This window comes from Rhamphochromis sp. 'chilingali', assembly GCF_963969265.1.
Source record: "Rhamphochromis sp. 'chilingali' genome assembly, chromosome: 16".
Taxonomy (NCBI): domain Eukaryota; kingdom Metazoa; phylum Chordata; class Actinopteri; order Cichliformes; family Cichlidae; genus Rhamphochromis; species Rhamphochromis sp. 'chilingali'.
The window spans coordinates 32,494,012-32,514,521 of NC_137943.1; the positions used below are offsets into that span (position 1 = coordinate 32,494,012).

Genomic DNA, 20,510 nt, shown 5'->3' on the forward strand with positions numbered 1-20,510 from the left:
AATACAACTTGCCTAATAATTCTGCACTCCCTGTATTTGATGAACCACTTTTCAGTCCTCCAGCTGGTGGCTCGCGCTGCCAGGACACACTTCTTCCAGAGCAAACACTTTCAGTTCTCACAGAAGGAAAATCACTGATATATTAATGATGGTTCAGTTACACTCAATTATTTTTGTCATGCATATCGTCAGTTCCTCTCCTTGTAATTTGGGTCTTTCCCACCAGAGAGAAGGAAACAAGGAAGCAGCACAAGGAAAGAGGAATTTAAAAAAAGGTAACAAAATAAAACATCTTCACTTTGTTGTCACAGCTCCACTGACTGTTTATCATTTGTTACAGTCTGTCGCATTTTCTGATCTCAGATGTCAAATAAATACATAGTGTTCATGAAAACTGTTTTATTTAGGCCTACTTTTAATGAAATTTAAACACGCACTTGAGTTTTTTGATCTTTTTATTTATCACACATTAACGGTGAGGGACAGAAAGTTTGAATATGCAACCAATCATCTTACAAAAAATCTCACAAGACTAAGAGGTGCTCCTCACACTGTGGTTTGTATATTCATGCTGTGTTGCCTCTTTGGTACATAAACAATGTAAGATAGACTCTTTCTCTGTCTATTAGATACATTTTTGAAATTGCAATTTCCCTCATGATGACTCAGTGATCATAATTAGAGAAATGAGATAAGCCCTAAGTGTCAGAGAAAGCTGTGACTGTGAATCAGCATGACCACATACGGGACCTCCTCTAAGATGAGTGAAGCCATCATTAATCCTCCCTGTGCTTCCCCTACTGTGACAAATTAAACATACACTCAGTTTTCAGATTAAATATCTTCATGTCTAAAGCTGAGACAGTAATTTTGATACCTTCTGCAAGTTGTGATAACATATGCATGAAACATAAAGGTAAAGCAGGTACAGGTAAAATTCAAATCCAAATTTTAATAATAAACTACATATTAAAGATTATTTGGTTCCCTTGTGATTGTCAACTGATTCGATGGAATTGTGGGTAATGTAGTTGGAAGAATTGTTTCAGCACTGAAGTTTGATTCATGTGTTATGAGCTGAGTAGCAGCAGCAGTGGTTTTTCAACCAAATCTATTCGTCCTTTTCTTCCCAGATATCCAGCCTGGGATCCTGGAGCCTGTCCTGGAAGCAACTAAATTCTGTCAGTTATGATACTAACAGCAGGTGATAGGAAGTTTTCCTGCCCACTATACAAACTCACTGGTAAAATACAGTCTTTGCTACAATAACACCTGTGTTCAGTTAACATTTACTCCTAAACTACAATTTAAAAAGTGAATTTTTATACTTAGATTACCTTTTAAGTCCCAACTTTGAATCTTGTTTCAAAGTCTAGGGAACTCTAATGCGACTACTTTTAGCACTTGCAGATATGTATTTATTAAATGCTTTTAATCACACACTGTAATTTAGCTGTATGCATATGTAAAGATATTAATGTGCATAAAAAGACAATAAATATTAGTGTTAAAGTGTGATCAAAACATAAAATATTAAAAAGAAATTCACAATTTAAACTAATGACCTCCTTTCCCCATAAGGCCCCAAAATGTGTCTGAGAGGATTTAACTGCATAGACCTCGAGATGGTTTATAAAAAGGTATAAATCTTAATATGACGTTTGTTGTATTTTGTGAATAATCACTCCTTTATTTGTTATGCAACAATACAAAATGATTTACAGGCATAAAAGAATTTCACAAATACATAAATAAACACAAAAATATCGTTATTTGCTTAGAACTAAATAACAGCAGGTGATGAATGAAATATTAAGTGTTTATATGATGCTCATCAATCCTAAATTTTGACCTCATATACAATTCAGCTGTTTTAAAAAGCCACAACTGATGAAAAATCAAGAGCAGGAGATTTGTCATCAACCAGTCACCTGCCTGTCATGCTGGGACCACACCACACAATATCTTTGTGTTTAAAGGGAACCTGAAATGCTACACATAAAAAGGCTAATTTATACTATTGAGCCTTGTTCTCAAAAACAGACATAGATGTAAAATTATCCTTGAATTTTGCTGGAAGTTATAGTTTTAAAAACATGTTTAGCTCCATCTTCTGTCAGTGCAGAACGTGACGTCATGTGATCGGTTGGTTGATTGCGGCCAATAGACTTAAATTAGTTTATGTTAGCTAACTAGGGACAGAATCGATAACTCAGAGGAAAAGTAATGATACTAAAACTAAAAATCAATCTAAGAGGATCACTTCTATGCTGCCTCTGACTACAACAATGAGCTTCATGTTAAAACCAAGAATATACTGTCCACTTTCACTGTATGTCTCTTTAGCAGGACGTGGCTGGTCGCTGTTTGGCTAGCTGCACTCAGACAGGAAAATCCACCTGTTAATGTTCGAGTTTGTAAAGCACTTTCTAAATGAGGACTGTGTGGAGGAGAGCCTGTTTGAGACAGGTGACAGGTGCTTTCACCGGGCTGACATAAACTGGTTTTTCCTCCTCTGGCCAAGTTTACTGAGCAGCGCAATCAGCTGATGCATTCAGCACTTTTTATGTCATAAGATAATCTTTCTCTTCTTGAGCACATCCAGACACTTTACAACATAATGGCCCATTTTTCCTGTGGACATGCTGATGAGTGTTAGGGTTTCTAATACCCTTTGGTAAAAAAAAAAATACCTGTTATGTTTTTGGTCTGATACTCATGTAGTAACCTGTTATGTAGTAAACTGGTTGTGTTTCGTTAAAGAGAGAAATTTTTTGTGTTGCATAAAATAGTGCTGATGGCATCTTGCCAATATCTGCTTTGCAAGCTGATGTCACGGCTCAGTACACCCGACCTGGTGAGGAACAGGCTCTGCTCCACACAGTCCTCATTTACAAAGTGCTTTACAAATCCAAACATTACGACTAACAGATTCATTTTCCTGTTTGGTGCAGCTAGCCAAACAGCAGCCAGCCACTTCCTGCAAAAGAGACACACAGTGAAAGTGGACAGTATATCCTCAGTTTGTTAACATAAAACTCATTGTTGCAGTCAGGGGCAGCAAAGAAGTGATCTCGTTAGAATGATTTTTAGTTTTAGTATCATTACTTTTCCTCTGAGCTATCGATTCTGTCACAAGTTAGCTAATATAAACTAATATAAGTCTATTAGTAACGAACTAACCACATAACGTCATGTTCTGTACTGACAGAAGATGGCGCCAAACATGTTTTTAAAACTTTAACTTTAAGCACTTGTTTCTTAAATCCTGCTTCACAGACAGTTTTACATCTATGTCTGTTTTTAGAGCAGGGCTCAATAGTGTAGATTAGCCTTTATTTGTGTAGCATTTCATGCTTCTTTAAATAAAGCCGACTTAATCCTTGCTGTGACTTGACTCATAGGCGTAATTAAATGTCTAATTTCTCTCAGCTCTATGTGAAGGACCAACCCAAGGAGTAGTAGTGGAGTAGTATGTCACAAGATTTGAGTCTTATGGGAAGTCAGCATTTGTACTGTATTAGTTTGTACTACACTAGTTTTGCACACTTGCCACATAGCGACACTGTATCCTGAAAACTACGCCTAAGTCAATTCAGTGTTAATTTGAAAGTCATATAAAGCCTTATAAACGTGCGTGACCAGCCTCCACCTGACTGATAGCAAATAATAAAAGTATAAATTTAAAAAATCCATACGCCTGTTTTCAGATGAGCCTGGATCTTTCATTAGTTACTGAAATCATCTTAGAGGCCTCAGTTTGGTCAGCCATTATTAGGGTATATGGTGTGGTCTCAGCTTTGGGCTACTCTGGTTCAATTAAAAAAAAAGACAGCACTATCTGATCATTTCTGTAGATGTTTGCTTAACAGGAAGAAGCTAAATTGAAACTCTGTGTTCTCACAGCTCTATAAAGTTGCCTCCCCTCCACATGTCCTCTGGAAACCACACCTCACCATCTGCTTTCAAACTTTTCATCCGTCAGTGGCGTTTAAGGAGTTTGGACAAGAAGCCAGAAGAGGCGGGACTGTCGGTCTGCACCTCTTCTTTGGCTTTGGCCTTCTCTCCGAGGCCAAGCTCCCCCTCCAATTGCTCCAACTCTGACTGGTCCAGCAGCTCAAAGTCCTCCACCTCGCTGTCCGACTCCTCGGTCAGCTCCAGCAGCCTGCTCGATTCTGTGAGTCCCGCCCGCTTGGGGTCTTCAGTTGGCGTCATGAAGCTGACTGCTGCTTCTATTCTCTCCTGGATGGCAGCTGTGACTGCAGCGGTGATAACTTCACCTGCCATCTGGTTGACCAAATCGAGGGCATTGGTGGACTGGTCTTGAGGTTCGTGCTTGGATTTGATTGGATCCTGGAGCCGAGTTGGAGGTGAAGCAAGGCCGAGGCTGAGGTCGTCGTCGTCGTCGCCATTGGTGGTCATGCCATTATCAAGTGAAGGGAATTCAAGTAGGCCACCAATGAACGGTTCTTCTCTGTCAAAGTCTGATCAAAGTGGCCCCGACACAAAAAGGAAGAAACACCAGTTACCTAAATATGTGAGACACAAAGTAGCTCTCGGCGTCAGTCAGAAGAGCGTCAAATGAAACTTACCCTCTGAGTTCTCAGTCTGTGGTGTGTGTCCCTCTGACAGGTTGAAAGTACCATTGTCTGTCCATGTGACATCTGACACCTCTGTGTCCGAGACAGACATCTCTTTACACACTGTGGAGTCGAGCTGGGGGAGAGAGACACACGCAGACGTCAGATTTTATAGTGCAAACCCAGATCTGAGCTGGTAATTGGTTGACTCAGACAAAGTGGTGACATCCGGGACTAAAAGATGAAGCTGCATAACAACTAAGTGCATGAAACTGCAGAATCCTGAAGTCACTTGAGGCTTACAAGGCATACAACACATTCTTTCTGCATTGCATTCATTATATTTGCACAGTGATTTGAACGCTCTAATAGTGAGCGTGACAGGGAAGTGCACTCAGTGAATTCAACCAGCAGCTCAGTGTTTGGCATGAGGAGAAAAACGTTAAAGCATTTCTTGCCATTGAATTTGTCCCATGCTGATGGTGATCATGTGTATTGAATTTTACTAGCTTTAACTGGATGCTATCAGTCAACAGAGGCATAATTACATTAAGATGAGAAGATGATTAGCCAACCTTTGGAAACATAGAGGAGAGGTCTGACTCAATGCCTTCTTTCTCATTCTGAGCCTGCAGGAGTCGCTTTTCTAAAAGAAAAAAAAAAGAAAAATATGGATAAGACTGATTTAGTTCTCTGGCAAAATACTGGATAAAAAAGGTAAACTGATTTTTACATGATAACAAATCTTTTTAATGTTTATTCGCTATTTAAATAAGCATTCTTATAAAAAATCTACTCCACATTCAGTGTACATTTCTACAATAGTTCCTACATGCTATGTAGCATTTCAAAATAATGTCAAATCTAGGTCAAGCCGTGACCTTAATGTTAATTTACCTGCACACTTAACTTTGGGTCAAATGAAAAAACAGTCTTAATGAACTGCAGAGCAGAAACGACAGACCCTTACATTATGCTTGTTATGTGTTGTTGAGATATATGGCTCATATTGCATATGCCAAAGGAGACTTTTACGAGTTGCAACAAAACTTCAGTTAAAGTTTTTAAAGATTTGTTCTGGTTAGGTCTACATAATAGAAAAATAAAGGTCATATAGGTTTGCAGCAGTTTGGCAGGTAGTTGTCTTAAAAAAAAACACATGGTGAGTCACTTCCTGATCTCATGTCCTTGTTTGGATAATGAGTAAAAACAAATTGCATGATATTTACCGTGGTTCTCTTTGATTTTCTGAAAAAACTCGCCGATGCCAAAGTCCAGCTTCTGCAGAACTGGCTCCAGCCACGAGCTGATGTCATGAGATGAAATCAGAGGCCACAGAAAGACACCCAACACTTCACAGAGGAAGAAAAACAATGTCAGCTTATTTTGCAGAATAAAATGTGTACAGCAAGCTCAAATTCAGCATGCGATATTCATCATATGTGCTGTTTAACTTGTGCTGTCCTTGGGATTCCCATCTACTTGTTTGCTATTCAACTATGGACCATTTTTGGCCCGAGGACAACACAAGGGTTACCTCTCGGAAACCAGACAAAAAATGTGATTCAAATGGGTTTTTCAGTTGATAACTTGACCTTTTGTTGAGCAAATCTTTGAGGACTCACCTAGAATATACGAGATAACGATCCCTGGAATGTAGCGTCCTAAGACAGCAAAGAAAGTGCACACACTGCAAACCAGCAGGCAAAACTAAAACAGAGAGGCAAAAACAAAGAACTTTTTGCTGTCAGTTACAAACTAAACTCCCCCTCAACAATAAACTGTTTTAGTATTTCTGGTTTTACAGATATGCAAAATCCCTCCAAGCTTCAGCTTCAGACACAAATTACAGACAGTGAAGTTATAAAGCAAACAGGTATTTTCCAACAATGCTGAATGGTAGAATTGTTTTATACAGATTTCAATAATTTATTAACTAATTGTTATACTAAATATATATATATATACAGTATACATATATGCTTTGTTCATGACATACATCAGGTATGTCGTCTCTGCCTCACCTTGCCTGGGTTTTGCTTTTTGAAAGCTGATGTCTCTTGCAGGAAGAGTCTGAGGGAGTCAGTAAGCTGAGGTCCAACCCCAGTCCGGCTGTCCTGGCCTGAATCAATGATCTCCCAGCTATAAAGAGACAAAGACAGAGGAATGTTAATTAAATTGAAGATAACACTCCTGACTGTGCTTGAAACAATGGGCCTCTAAAATGTAAATTTGGAGGTCTAATGATGCTGCTACTCTAATAGCCTCCATAATTTAGACATGAAAGGCTAAAATTGTCGTGGTCGTGAGTCTGTTGCCCAGAGTTCTGTTGCATTTCTTGCTTTAGTCTGTTTTCATAGTCCCCTCCAATAAATTGACTGGACTAGATCATGCTGACACACTTTACGGTGACTCCGCATTAAAAATAGGACCAGCATTTGACAAACTAAGAAGGGGATTACATTGCTGTCAGAGGCTTGAAATTCTGCTTCGTTGAGGGTCATTAATAAATTTTAGTCCAAGTAAAAAGCCACTCCAATGCAAATGCCATTGTTTAAATTAGGAAGCCTACAATAACATTGGCACGATGACTGTGCAGACAGGTGTGGGATGGGAATAGGGATGTGAAACTGGTTTCCATGCTGTGGCACTGCTGGGAATTCTGGGCCACCTGATGATTTATAAAACTTTCCGCTCCAGGATGGGAGTTCCCGAACATCACCTCCTATTTAAGCTCCACTATCAGCCTCTCGTGTTCTCGTCAGATATAAAACAGCTATGAAAGGCACAGGTGTGGCTCGTGTGTAGGTCATGTGTGATAAATAGATATGAGTATGAGGCAGCTAAAGTCATCTTTCCTCTCTTAGCTACTTTCAATTCCCCAGGCTGTAATGCAACGTAATATTAGTAAAGCTAAAATGTGATAAATGAGCATTTACTAGTGTATAATGTAACACCAGAAACATCTATCACCAGGACAGTGATTCTGGAAAGGTCACCTCTGAATGGCTCAAAGAACAAAGAAAAAGATTTTGTAATGGCCTAGTCAAGATCTGGACTTAAATCAGATTGATGTGCTTTCTCACGACCTCAAACAGGAAGCAAAATACTACTTCTAGAGCTGTTTAGCCTACTATCTTCTCGTGAATATGATGGAAATAAATAGCAAAAATTTGCAGAAAGAAAAGCATAAATCTGGACCCAGTTATTACAAAAATCTCAAACTCAGTGTGAGCAGTCTCTTACACTAAAATATACCTATGAAATGTGATCACTCTGCAGAAGAAAGCCTCAGTCTACCCTGCACCTTTGTCTCGTCGTTGTCAAAGTTTATTCTGGTCTCCTTTTTGGTTTACTTCTTGTTTTATTTTAAAGGTTAGGTCTTCATATTTCTTTCTGTGTCTGCTTCCTTCCTTTGGTATTTGCCCTGTCCTCTTTAGTGTTTGATTAAATTCACCTGTAGCTTGTTACCTTTGTTTTCCTGCTGTCTATTTAGCCTACTGACTCATTTCCCAGATTGTTGTTATTGTTTATCCAACCTAAAATAAACAAGAGCATTTCAAGTTCAAACATAAATCCATAGTGTACTAAGAGAAATTTCTACTGTTGTTCAGACCAAATTAATCTGTCATTGTCAGTGTAAAAGCTGGAAATGTCTCAACCATGTTCCTCATATTAAATATCCCACTTTATCCAGCTGAGGATGGAAACTACATGTCCTGTGGTTGCAGCTGTCCTGGTGGAAACAGCTGGTGGGAAATGGTGATGGGGCTCAAGTTACTACAGCAGCTAGACAGGTTTCCACCAGTTAACCAACAAATATCAAAATACTGACAGTTTTGTAGACTGTGTTACATTTTACACAGAACCTAACTCTTTTCTGAGTCTGATTTAACTCCAGTGAATGATTGATGCAGTAAACAGTGTGGAAGGGGAAGCTTAACAAATACAAGTAGGATCACTATTGTAGCCCAGTGGCTCTGCAGCGTTTGGCAGCTTAAGGCCACGTTTACCTCCAATGACTTACGCTGAAAGTCTGTCACTAATAATATGTGTTCTTTCTTTCTGAGTGCAACTTGATACAAATTTACCAGCACATGCTGATAAAGGGACTGGACATTTGTAAAAGAAAAAAATTACTTCCAGCACGGTGTGACTTAATGTGGTATTTCTGACGTATCCCAGATTTATCCCTATTCTTGGCAGGTCTTTAGGAAAAGCTTATTCAGCCTAAGTATTGCATATTAGCATTTGCTGGCAGCTGCTAATACTGGAAACGATCTTCACCAAGGTTGGTTTTCTTCTTTCCTTGCACAGCTTTTAACTCCATATTCACAGTTTCACTGTCTCACAAACAGAGCATTAAACTAACTAAACTTGACTACTAAGGTGATTTAACTGATACCATCCTATGCATGCAACTGGTAAATCTCATATGGAGAAAAGTTGTTTACAGTTGCTGCACTTCTGCAAGCCACTTTGCAGCCCATCTTCTGCCCAGAACCTCATTTTTTTGCTTACTAACACAATCAGTGCCATGTCTGCAGTCATCTCCATTATTCTTTCATCCTTGACCAGCATTAAAGATGGACTCCACCAAGTCGTTGTTATTTTTACTTTTATTACACTGTCCGATCCAACACAGATCATTTGCATTGACTCAAAATGATAATCCAAATTGTCTGTATAAATTTGTAATCTGCTACGATCCAAAAACGCCCTGTATTTGTGTTGAAAAAGAGAAACTGTTTTAGTTCAGCCATAGAAATTAAACAGTCAGAACTTATCAGTTAAACTTCCACTTTATCTGCAGCTCAGTCCAATTCTCCCTCCCCACAATCATGCTTCAGTTTGGCACCTAGGCCACGAGAAGCGAGAGTATCTCTTTTACACCCACCTGACCCACACACCCAGCCTTGTCTCACATAACCCTGATGACGAAAACTCAACCCGCTGATCCCCTCTCGACTTCCAGCGCCCTGTAGGAGTTTGCTTTCCAGGCAAGATGGTGTGCTGAACATGTGACAGTAAAATTGCAAAGCAATTATAGCAACATGGATGGGCTGACAAGGTAAGAATTTATCCATTCCACGAAAGCCAGACATCTCCCTAAAAAGACATGCAGCTCTTCTGTAAAGTTTCACCACATTTGTTTGTTTGAGCTTGTTGCTTGGTAATTTCTTTGGCAAATCCAGCTTTACAGCTGACACAGAGGCCTCGTGGATGTGATGCGATACAGTGCCATATGGATGATTGCTTGTTCTGAAATTAGTAAATCCCATTTAGTTTTCCATCCAGCTTGACTTTTACAGTAATATTTGCATCAGCTGGGAAATGAATGCACATTCAGCAGATGTTTTGACCTACTTTGATCTTGACCTTTCTGGTGGGGGTCACCAGACAGACAAACTTTCTGCTCAGGAGACTTTCTTGATTCTGTTGTTGCATTAAGGCTGAAGAAGGGAAGCTAGGTGTGATTTTGCCTGACTAAATTCCTTCTAAATACATGCTAAAATCTTGAAATCTGTTCATTAACACTTGTTAACACTACCCATTATATTAACCTCATCATCTTCATTGCAATCATGACACAAGAAGTGAAGGAACAAACCAAAACGCTTTCAAAGAAATGTTAAAATCTACCCATTTCTCTGAGCAGAGTAACACACTTTTCACGTTAAAAAGTAAGCTGGTGGCAAGTAGCCATCTTTCATCCTCATTTGTATACTGACAGGCGACCTTAATAAAATTGTTCGATTTTTATCAAGATGACCAATCAGACTTGTCTATGCAGACATTGCACTAGAGTTTACCAACAACCCATACTCCTTGAGGCAGCCTTGGAGCCCAAGCAGACTTGGAAAATGTGTGATTGGATCGGCAGCTGCCCCCATTCACGTCCACAACCGAGTGGACCAACCAACCAACAGCAATGATGTCAGTAAACACACCACAAAATCTCAATGGGAATGGAAAAAAACACATTTCAAGACATTGACCCAGCCTTCAACTCCCCCAAAAATTATCCGATCAAAAGTATGAATATTGGGTTTATGTTTACACTTCTTGGTAGCCTCTATCTGCAAGATTTTCCAGTGAATATCACCAGTTTCTGACTTTAGATTTAACCAAAAAGTGTTTGCACAACTTAAAGTAGTAGTCAACCTTCAACATGTGCATTCTCAAAACTCCTGCCCCATGCTCTCTGGATACTTGTTGAGAAAAGACTATATCATGTTTCATTGCCCCAGACTCTTACACACCACCACTGAGCACTGTTATCCACTGGTGGGTCACTATTAGTCACATGTATGAAGGATTCAGGCAATAGTCCAATAGAAACTAAAAGGCTCTGAAACAACAAAACACGGAAAAAGCGGCACATCTGAGCCTCTAACAAGCCCAGTGACTGCAGTTTAAAAATAGAAAGACAAACAATGCAAAGAATGCAAAAACATCTCAGCTCTTCACTTGTGTCTGCCCCCCGTTTATGTGGGTGTTTACCACAGAAAACCTGACTCTGACGCAACTAATACCTGATTATGTTCTGCGTAGAGACACACAGGTAAAAAGACTGATATTAACAGAGCGAGAAATCAGAATTCCAGCTGATGGAGTTTACATTTAATGCCTTCGTGAAAGAGCAGTCTGCAAGTGTCTGCGTATGAAGCCAAAACAAGCAAGTTATATAAGAAACCAGTGGAACAGACAGACATGGCCCAATGACACAACTTTTCAAAGTTCATCTGTTCTGTGGTGCTTCTTTATTCAGACTGACATCAAAAGTTGAATGTATTATAAATTTAATAATTTTAGTATGATCTAACTTTACGTTGAGATTCTTTAGTAAGTTCAGGTCATCCTCCCAACCCCCCAAAAATAAAAGTTTTCAGTTTTTCTTTAAAGTACTTGAGTTTGTTCAGTTAAAAGTGCTACATCATCTCCTTCATTTCTGCCAAAAAAATCAGTAAATCTCAGATCCATGCGTTTTCAAGCCTACAATAAAGGGACAAATACAACTAAAATTGTCCAAATATCTGCATGTTTCCAACTGTAAAAACAGCTAAATTCTTTCTACTGGATCTGGATTAGCAGACCAGACAAGTCATTGCTCCTTAAATCTATTCTGGCTTCCTCTCCAGGACACAAATTTGTACCTCAATCCTGCCCCATGGTCTTCAGGAGACATCTCAAGGTCTTCAGGCACCTTCAGAGGGCTAAATGGTGCAAATAAAACAGCCAGGTAAAAACTGGATCACGGATAATGGTAGAAAAAAAGAAACACCTAATTTAAATGTTTTCCAGTTGTTACAAAATGCAAACCTAGGCTTGAGGTAAGCTCAGCTTTTAAGTGTGACACACTGCACGAGAGCAGCTTCTGTTTATCCTCAATGAAGCCCCGCTTGGAGTATTTCAAGTGACCCCATCTAAAAATAACCGAGTCACACTACATTCCATCCGGCAGCCATCAGGAGTACAGAGGGATGGGGTTGGGCTAGGTTGGGCTGGTTTGGGTGCAGTTGGGTGGGGTGGGGGGCAACAACAACAGCCTGTATCAACAACACCGATCCAACAACAACGGTCTCCTAAACACACCTGCTCATGTTTCAGTGACATGCATTGGACAAACAGATGAGAAGAAACACAATGTTGTCTGCGTGTTGATCGATGCTGTCAAAACTTTTAGCTCAAGGGAAAGTTTGACGCTTGTCATGCCCTTTTCCTTCCAGCATTGTGCGGGCCTCGACCCCAATTCGCTGTCACTTATGGACAAACAGTTTCCACCCTTTTGTATTTGTCTGGGTGTTTAACCCAAGAGGCAAAATCCAGGAGTCAAAAGAAGTTCATGTAAAGACCACTTCAGGACGGCTCCAAAGACGAGACGTTACTGTAGCAACGTGTTTATGGTGTAGTACAAAAAAATAATTTTGACCGATTTATTATAGCTTTGATGTCACGGACCCGGTTCCGGGGACTCGGGGTTCGTGAACAGTGTGGATCCAATACACTGCTTACAGTGTATTGGATGTATGTTTGCTGCACTGTGTTCTTGTGTTCAATGCTGGTGTGTGAGGCTGGAGGATGAAGGACAGCCACCTGCAGGCCTGATGGGTGTGGCCCCGCCAGCCGCTGGTCACGCCTAGCTTACCACACACCTGCTTCTGATCAGGATCGTCGGGGGAGCTACTTAACAGAGCGATGGAGCTTCCTCCGGCGCAGGATCGTTGAGTTAGACTCCATGTCAGTGTTTGTAGTGCTGGTCAGTGTATGCCTGCTGGAGTTGGTGCCATAACGGCTGTGTCTGTGTTTTTTCCTCAGGAGAGTGGCACACAGGACTGCAAGACACACGGGGTGTGTGAAGGCACAGGGGCAGAGAGCACGGGATACCAGCACTTGGGAGAAGACACGTCACGGGAGTCGAGGGAGCACTTTTGGAGATTCAATGTGTGGTGTACATTTACCTCACTGTAAATAAACCCACTGTTCATTTCATTAAGTCCAGCGTTTGGGTCCTTTCTCCAACATCCCCCACGGTCTGCCCCCCAGACCGTGACATTTGACTGATGAGGTGTAGCTGTCAGCCAGCTTCACCTGAACTGGACTTCTTAGCCGTGTTTGTGCTATTTGTACCTTTTGGAGTATTTTTATGGAATTATCATAAAAATAATATGCTTACTTTGTAGTATAGACAAAAACAGAGAGATGCCAACAGGTAAAGGTTATCCAGATACTTTTAAGACGAAAAGCAACAAAGTCTGGATGTAATCACTGTTATTCTTTATATATGACTTAATCACATCACTTGACTGTGATGAAACACTCATAGCTGGTTTATTGTGCTGTTTTTACTCCAGCGGACCCCAGGTCCAATCAGAGCGGGCACTCTGAAACACACCCACTCCACCCCAAGTGATCTGATTGGTTCAAGTGCTTCCAGTCAGTCTGAATCTGTTCCGGCGGTGTGGAAACAGCTGAGTCACTCACACACACACACACATGCACAGTAAGTAATTAGGCACACATTGCACTCAGGTTTCACAACTCTTAAGAAACTTTGCAGTTGTTGTGGGAACACAGAGTAGCTCAGCACTGAGTCTTTCCTCAAAGCCAACGCCACAAACACAAATTGTATGAGTCGCATGACGTTCGTCTACATCTGTAAGCACCATCATTTAAACACACAAATGGCACTGACATGATGCTTGACCAACAGTTCTTTCACTTTCCCAATAACAGTTTTATTGCATTTGGCATTTGTTTACATCCTGTAACTCTTGACTCCACAAATCCACAAAGCTGGAATAATTTATAACACCTGTGTATGTGCTGGGCTTTTTTGACAGAACGATCCTGCCACTATGGACCCAGCGGACTCACCGCGGAAGCGCAGCTCCCGTTTTGACGGGACCCGACTAGTGCTTGGAGGGCCTCCGTGCTGCCGTTCCTCGCTGGCAGCCTACCCGTCGGCCCACTCGTCTGTTTCCTCCCCGCGGACGCCTCGGTCTCGCAGAAAACGCTCCAGCCGGTCCCGGGAGGATTACTACGAGCCTGCCAGCAATCTGCTTACACCTGCACAAGCTTTTTACAAAATGTTAGGAATTATCATCGTGCCACCTGACTCACCCAGCCTTTCCACATCACAGCAGGAGCAGCCACTTCAGAATCTGCCCTCGTCACATTCCGCCAGCGACGCTCCCTCTTCAACAGGGAGGCAGCGAACACGCAGCCAGCACTCACAGCTCCAGCAGGAGCCAGGGATTCGGCTCAAACAACCGCCTAGGGTGAGTGACAGAGTCTCCCTTCATTCACCTTTCGTGCCTAGGGATAAACAGACTGTTTCCCCCAAGGCTGTGAATGCCAGCTCCGTGAACCCTAGAGCTCGTGTTTCTCCTGTTTGGGAGGATGACAATGTTAGTTTTGAGAACGAGTTTTTTCCTCCTGGTTCAAGAGACTGTGCTCCTGATGTTCCTTCGGACCCAGGAGTTAGGACCGTTTCGTCTAGAACTGTTTATTCTGGGGCTATGTTTATACAGCCAGCTGCCCAGCCTGTAGCCGTAGCACAGCCAGCTGCCCAGCCTGTAGCCGTAGCACAGCCAGCTGCCCAGCCTGTAGCCGTAGCACAGCCAGCTGCCCAGCCTGTAGCCGTAGCACAGCCAGCTGCCCAGCCTGTAGCCGTAGCACAGCCAGCTGCCCAGCCTGTAGCCGTAGCACAGCCAGCTGCCCAGCCTGTAGCCGTAGCACAGCCAGCTGCCCAGCCTGTAGCCGTAGCACAGCCAGCTGCCCAGCCTGTAGCCGTAGCACAGCCAGCTGCCCAGCCTGTAGCCGTAGCACAGCCAGCTGCCCAGCCTGTAGCCGTAGCACAGCCAGCTGCCCAGCCTGTAGCCGTAGCACAGCCAGTCCAGTCAGCCTCTCGTCTTCATCCTCAGTTGGAGGCTGATATGCCTGCTGGAACTACCCTGCCATTATGTCACCCGCCTGTTGTTTCTACATCGCTGTCCAGTCTACCACAAGTAGCTGCCGCACCATTATCACCTCCGCCCTTTGCAGCTACTTCTCCACCAGCGTCCCATCAGACTGCAGCGACCGCAGAACTCTCGACTTCACCATCCACATCACCCGCTCGACCGTCATCTTCGCCACCTGCAGCTTCCGCATCGCCATCTTCACCTCCGGATCAACGACCATCTATACCCGCGTCGCAGCCGGAGGAGCGGCTCAGCGAGCGGGAGCAGCTCAGCGAGCAGGAGCAGCTCAGCGAGCCGGAGGAGCTCAGCATGCCCGAGCAGGAGCTCAGCGAGCGGGAGGAGCCCGCGTCGCCAGCTGTGGAGCTCAGCATGCCCGAGCCGGAGGAGCTCAGCGAGCCACCAGCAGAGGAGCTCAGCGAGCCACCAGCAGAGGAGCTCAGCGAGCCACCAGCAGAGGAGCTCAGCGAGCCACCAGCAGAGGAGCTCAGCGAGCCACCAGCAGAGGAGCTCAGCGAGCCACCAGCAGAGGAGCTCGGCGAGCGGAAGGAACAACCGGCGCTGCCAGCCGCGGAGGGGCTCTCTCTGCCAGCCGCGGAGGGGCTCTCTCTGCCAGCCGCGGAGGGGCTCTCTCTGCCAGCCGCGGAGGGGCTCTCTCTGCCAGCCGCGGAGGGACCCGCTCAGCCGGAGGTCAGCGAACCGGAGGGACCTCCACGTCTAGCGCGGCCTCCACGCCATCCACGTCCAGTGCGTCCACGTCAGCGACCGGCGCGTCATAGACCATGTGCCACGCCTCGCTGTTGCTCACCGGAGCAGCGACGTTGCCATCGGACCCGTGGCAGGCCACCAGAACCGTTCCGCCGCCACCGGATCCGTGGCAGGCCGCCTGAAGCGTTCTGCTTCCATCACGGGGTTAGAGGTAGGCCACCTGAACTTTTTTGCCGCCACTGCCTAACCCGCAGCGGGTCCCGCTTGTTTTGCCGTCCTGCAGATCGGCCGCCAGAACTGTTTGCTGCCACTGGACCGGGGGATTGGACTGTTGACCTGTGTTTTTCTTTTGTTGCTTTGTGGTGGCTGTTTAGCGGAGTGGTTTTGGGGCCCTCCGTCCTGGACCCCCCGCCACCCGCCCTGGGTTGGTTGTTCTGTGGTTTTGTTTTGGGGTCGTCGGGAGTCGACCCTTAGAGGGGGGGTACTGTCACGGACCCGGTTCCGGGAACTCGGGGTTCGTGAACAGTGTGGACCTTTATTGTTATTAGTGTATTGGATGTATGTTTGCTGCACTGTGTTCTTGTGTTCAATGCTGGTGTGTGAGGCTGGAGGATGAAGGACAGCCACCTGCAGGCCTGATGGGTGTGGCCCCGCCAGCTGCTGGTCACGCCTAGCTTACCACACACCTGCTTCTGATCAGGATCGTCGGGGGAGCTACTTAACAGAGCGATGGAGCTTCCTCCGGCGCAGGATCGTTGAGTTAGACTCCATGTCAGTGTTTGTAGTGCTGGTCAGTGTATGCCTGCTGGAGTTGGTGCCATAACGGCTGTGTCTGTGTTTTTTCCTCAGGAGAGTGGAACACAGGACTGCAAGACACACGGGGTGTGTGAAGGCACAGGGGCAGAGAGCACGGGATACCAGCACTTGGGAGAAGATACGTCACGGGAGTCGAGGGAGCACTTTTGGAGATTCAATGTGTGGTGTACATTTACCTCACTGTAAATAAACCCACTGTTCATTTCATTAAGTCCAGCGTTTGGGTCCTTTCTCCAACATCCCCCACGGTCTGCCCCCCAGACCGTGACATTTGACTGATGAGGTGTAGCTGTCAGCCAGCTTCACCTGAACTGGACTTCTTAGCCGTGTTTGTGCTATTTGTACCTTTTGGAGTATTTTTATGGAATTATCATAAAAATAATATGCTTACTTTGTAGTATAGACAAAAACAGAGAGATGCCAACAGGTAAAGGTTATCCAGATACTTTTAAGACGAAAAGCAACAAAGTCTGGATGTAATCACTGTTATTCTTTATATATGACTTAATCACATCACTTGACTGTGATGAAACACTCATAGCTGGTTTATTGTGCTGTTTTTACTCCAGCGGACCCCAGGTCCAATCAGAGCGGGCACTCTGAAACACACCCACTCCACCCCAAGTGATCTGATTGGTTCAAGTGCTTCCAGTCAGTCTGAATCTGTTCCAGCGGTGTGGAAACAGCTGAGTCACTCACACACACACACACATGCACAGTAAGTAATTAGGCACACATTGCACTCAGGTTTCACAACTCTTAAGAAACTTTGCAGTTGTTGTGGGAACACAGAGTAGCTCAGCACTGAGTCTTTCCTCAAAGCCAACGCCACAAACACAAATTGTATGAGTCGCATGACGTTCGTCTACATCTGTAAGCACCATCATTTAAACACACAAATGGCACTGACATGATGCTTGACCAACAGTTCTTTCACTTTCCCAATAACAGTTTTATTGCATTTGGCATTTGTTTACATCCTGTAACTCTTGACTCCACAAATCCACAAAGCTGGAATAATTTATAACACCTGTGTATGTGCTGGGCTTTTTTGATCACTGGATAGTTCTCATATTTATATAATGATAAACCTGAGAAACAATCACAGTTATCTCTCTGTTTTGGTTCTATGTTCTGCTGTGTGGCTCAGCCTGACTTGTGTTATTGAGCTTCCAGGTGCAGCAGGAAGCAGGTTTTACCAAATAAGCTATTACACCCACTAAGCACCAAACAGCAGACAGGCACACGTAAATGTCAGCTGTTAAAGTAAACAGCAACAACAGCTTCAACTCTTCTGGGAAGGCTTTCCACAAGGTTTAGGAGTGTTTATGGGAGTTTTTCTTCCAGAAGCACATTTGTGAGGTCAGATACTGATGTTCAACCTGCCCTTCTCACAGTCTCTGCTCTAATTCATCTAAAGGCATTCTATCAGGTTGAGGTCAGGACCCTGTGGAGGCCAGTTACGGTTTCCCACACCAAACTCGCTCATCCATGTCTTTTTTGACATGTTGGAACAGGAAGAGGCCATCGCCAAATTGTCCAAATTGTCTTGGTATGCTGAAGAGTTTCTTCCACTGGAAATAAGGGGGCGAGTCCAACTCCTGAAGAACCACCCGACAACACTCTCCTGGTAACCTCCAACCCCAGATTCATCCTTTACATTGCCAGAAGGAGAAGCATGAATTGTGACTCCAGAAAGCACATCTGCACTGCTCTAGAGCCCAGTGGTGGCATGCTTTATATCACTGCATCTGACGCTTTGCATTGCGCTCAGTAATGTAAGGTTTGGATGCAGAAGCTCGGCCCTGGAAAAGCATCCCATGAAGATCTCTATGCACTGTTCTCGAGCTAATCTGAAGGCTGTTTGAAGTTCGGAGGTCTGTAGCAACTGAATTTGCAGAAAGGTGACAAACTCTGTGCACAATGTACCTCAGCATTCGCTGACCCTGTTCAGTGATTTTACGTGGTGTACCACTTCATAGCTGAGTGGCTGTTGTTTGTAATTGCTTCCGCTTATATAATGCCAATAACTTTTAGCAGAGAGGAAATTTCACAACTGGACTTGTTTTGCAGGTATCATGGTTTCACTCTGGAATCCACTGAGCTCCTGAGAGTAAACCATTCTTTCACAAATGTTTTTAGAAGCAGTCTGCCTGCCTGCTTGATTTTTATATACCTGTGGCCATGGAAGTGATTGGAACATTTGAATTCAGTGATTTGGATTTGTGAGTGAATACTTTTGGCATGTATGTGTATGTTCCTCAGGAGTTAGTGGAGACCACACGAGAGTGAAAAGGAAACTAACATTCACCATTTACACAACATGACTCAAAATAAATGCCAACTGTTACTTACATTACTTGCGACATTGTTTTTTCAGTTATCAACACCCCTCCCATGCCCCCCTGCACAAACACACACACACGTAGATATATGTGGCTGGCTCACACTCCTCAGCTGTCAGCTCACATTGTGGGTCAGCACCTAATCTCCTGCAAGCCTTTGCCTGAGACGTGCTCTGTGCCTGATGTACAATTACCCACAAGACAGCTCTGACAGGCAACAGCAGGTGGCAACAACACAATCCCATCCTGCCAGCCAAATGCCACAGAGACAGATAGAGGAAGAGTACAAGACAGACTGTGGAAGTGTGGATATGCAAATAAGGGCAAAAGAAATCTGAAACAATCAAAGCTCCCAACATAAACTGCAAAAATTTAGTGCGAGACCTAAGCTCCACACTACAGCCAAAAATAAAACCAACATATCAGTGCTCAAATCTGCAGTTCCTCTAACGGCCACTTGAGGCTGTCCCAAAGTACATCAATCCCCACAAGACTGTTGAAATTACTCATTTCACTGCAGAAACAAACATGTTTAAAGTTTGATTTTTTTTAAAAAACATTTAAAAAACTCTTTAAGTATTTTATGCCCTCAATTCAACTGCACAGTGGAAAATATTTTTATAATTCTACTTTTTTGGATTTGTTTAAAAAGCTGGCATCTTGAAATGAAAGCTGTGGTGACTTTGATGCACATGTCTGGAGTCTGGGAACTAGCTAGTTGAAGAAGTTGGTGATCCAATTATTTATTAGTCTGACACTTAGCACAAATTAGCAGCTATCTTCATGATCTACAATCTCATTCAAATATGGCCACTTAGCTCTAATAAATTCAAGTCCACAAACCAAAAGGTGACTTTGATGTAACTGTTGTACAGTTGGTACAGTTTTGTTCAGGCATTTACTCACATTCATTATGAGGCAGTTGAAACTTGGACACAGCTGCATGTTCGAACAGGAAAATGATCCCAAAAAAACATCACAACTGGTTTTGAAATGGATAAAGTAGGCTAACATTAAGCTTCTGGCGTAGTTTTCCCAAAGTCCCGACCTCAAGCCTACTGCACATTTGTGCTATGTAACCAACCAGATTAAATGAATTCTACCAATTCTGCCAAGAGTCACTTGAATGAGTGATGAAACATTTCTCCCACGTCCAGATGAACAGAATTAACTTTTTGGCAAATATTAGTGGGCATGTATTTATACTTTGACCCTGTGTGGATTAAGGAAAATCCCCCCAAAATGCAAAATCGTACATCCAATTCTTGTTTTTTAAAGCCGTTAAAGAGGTACGCTGTGCAATCATTCCACCCAGGAATTAGAACAGTTTCAGAAATCATTAAAAGCCCAAAATTAACATGAAGTCCATGCACATGAGTGTAACGTCTTGATGCATTCTCAATCATCTTTCGCCATCTTACAGTGATTGCAGCCATTCCCCAACTCTCTGTGAATGGTACTCATGGCCATTGATCAGTGGTCTTTGAGCAGCGGGTTTTGGTCAGTGGTTGTTGATCAATGGTCATGAGAATTTGCATAATTAAGATTAAGGAACTGACCTCCCAGCCCATTGTTCCTTCAGTGGGCTGGTTTCAGTC

General features: G+C 43.4%; 2 protein-coding genes across 4 annotated transcripts in view; one reads left to right on the forward strand and one right to left on the reverse strand.

Annotated features, from left to right (window-relative positions):
* Positions 1–315: 315 nt before the first annotated feature.
* Positions 316–20,510, reverse strand: part of retreg1 (reticulophagy regulator 1) — a 31,418-nt gene continuing 11,223 nt past the window's right edge. The window contains exons 4-9 of the mRNA XM_080861880.1: positions 6,605–6,722; positions 6,206–6,290; positions 5,810–5,932; positions 5,156–5,226; positions 4,593–4,716; positions 316–4,484 (exon numbers count right to left, since the gene is read on the reverse strand). Of these exons, the coding sequence (XP_080718006.1) occupies positions 3,982–4,484; positions 4,593–4,716; positions 5,156–5,226; positions 5,810–5,932; positions 6,206–6,290; positions 6,605–6,722 (1,024 nt within the window). The 3' untranslated portion in view covers positions 316–3,981. The remainder of the gene's footprint in view (positions 4,485–4,592; positions 4,717–5,155; positions 5,227–5,809; positions 5,933–6,205; positions 6,291–6,604; positions 6,723–20,510) is intronic.
* Positions 11,769–19,512, forward strand: LOC308383769 (uncharacterized protein). 3 transcript variants are annotated; one of them, XR_013969218.1, is made up of 5 exons: positions 11,769–13,739; positions 13,925–16,522; positions 16,601–16,728; positions 17,137–17,285; positions 17,988–19,509. XR_013969218.1 is itself a non-coding variant. In XM_080861879.1 (3 exons), exons 2-3 carry the CDS (start codon positions 13,940–13,942, stop codon positions 16,639–16,641), a joined length of 2,064 nt encoding a protein of 687 aa, XP_080718005.1. In that variant the 5' UTR covers positions 11,769–13,739; positions 13,925–13,939; the 3' UTR covers positions 16,642–17,123. The 3 variants fall into 3 exon arrangements, 1 of the variants encoding a protein (XP_080718005.1); XR_013969217.1 differs by having other exon boundaries at positions 17,137–19,512; XM_080861879.1 differs by lacking the exons at positions 17,137–17,285; positions 17,988–19,509 and having other exon boundaries at positions 13,925–15,962; positions 16,601–17,123.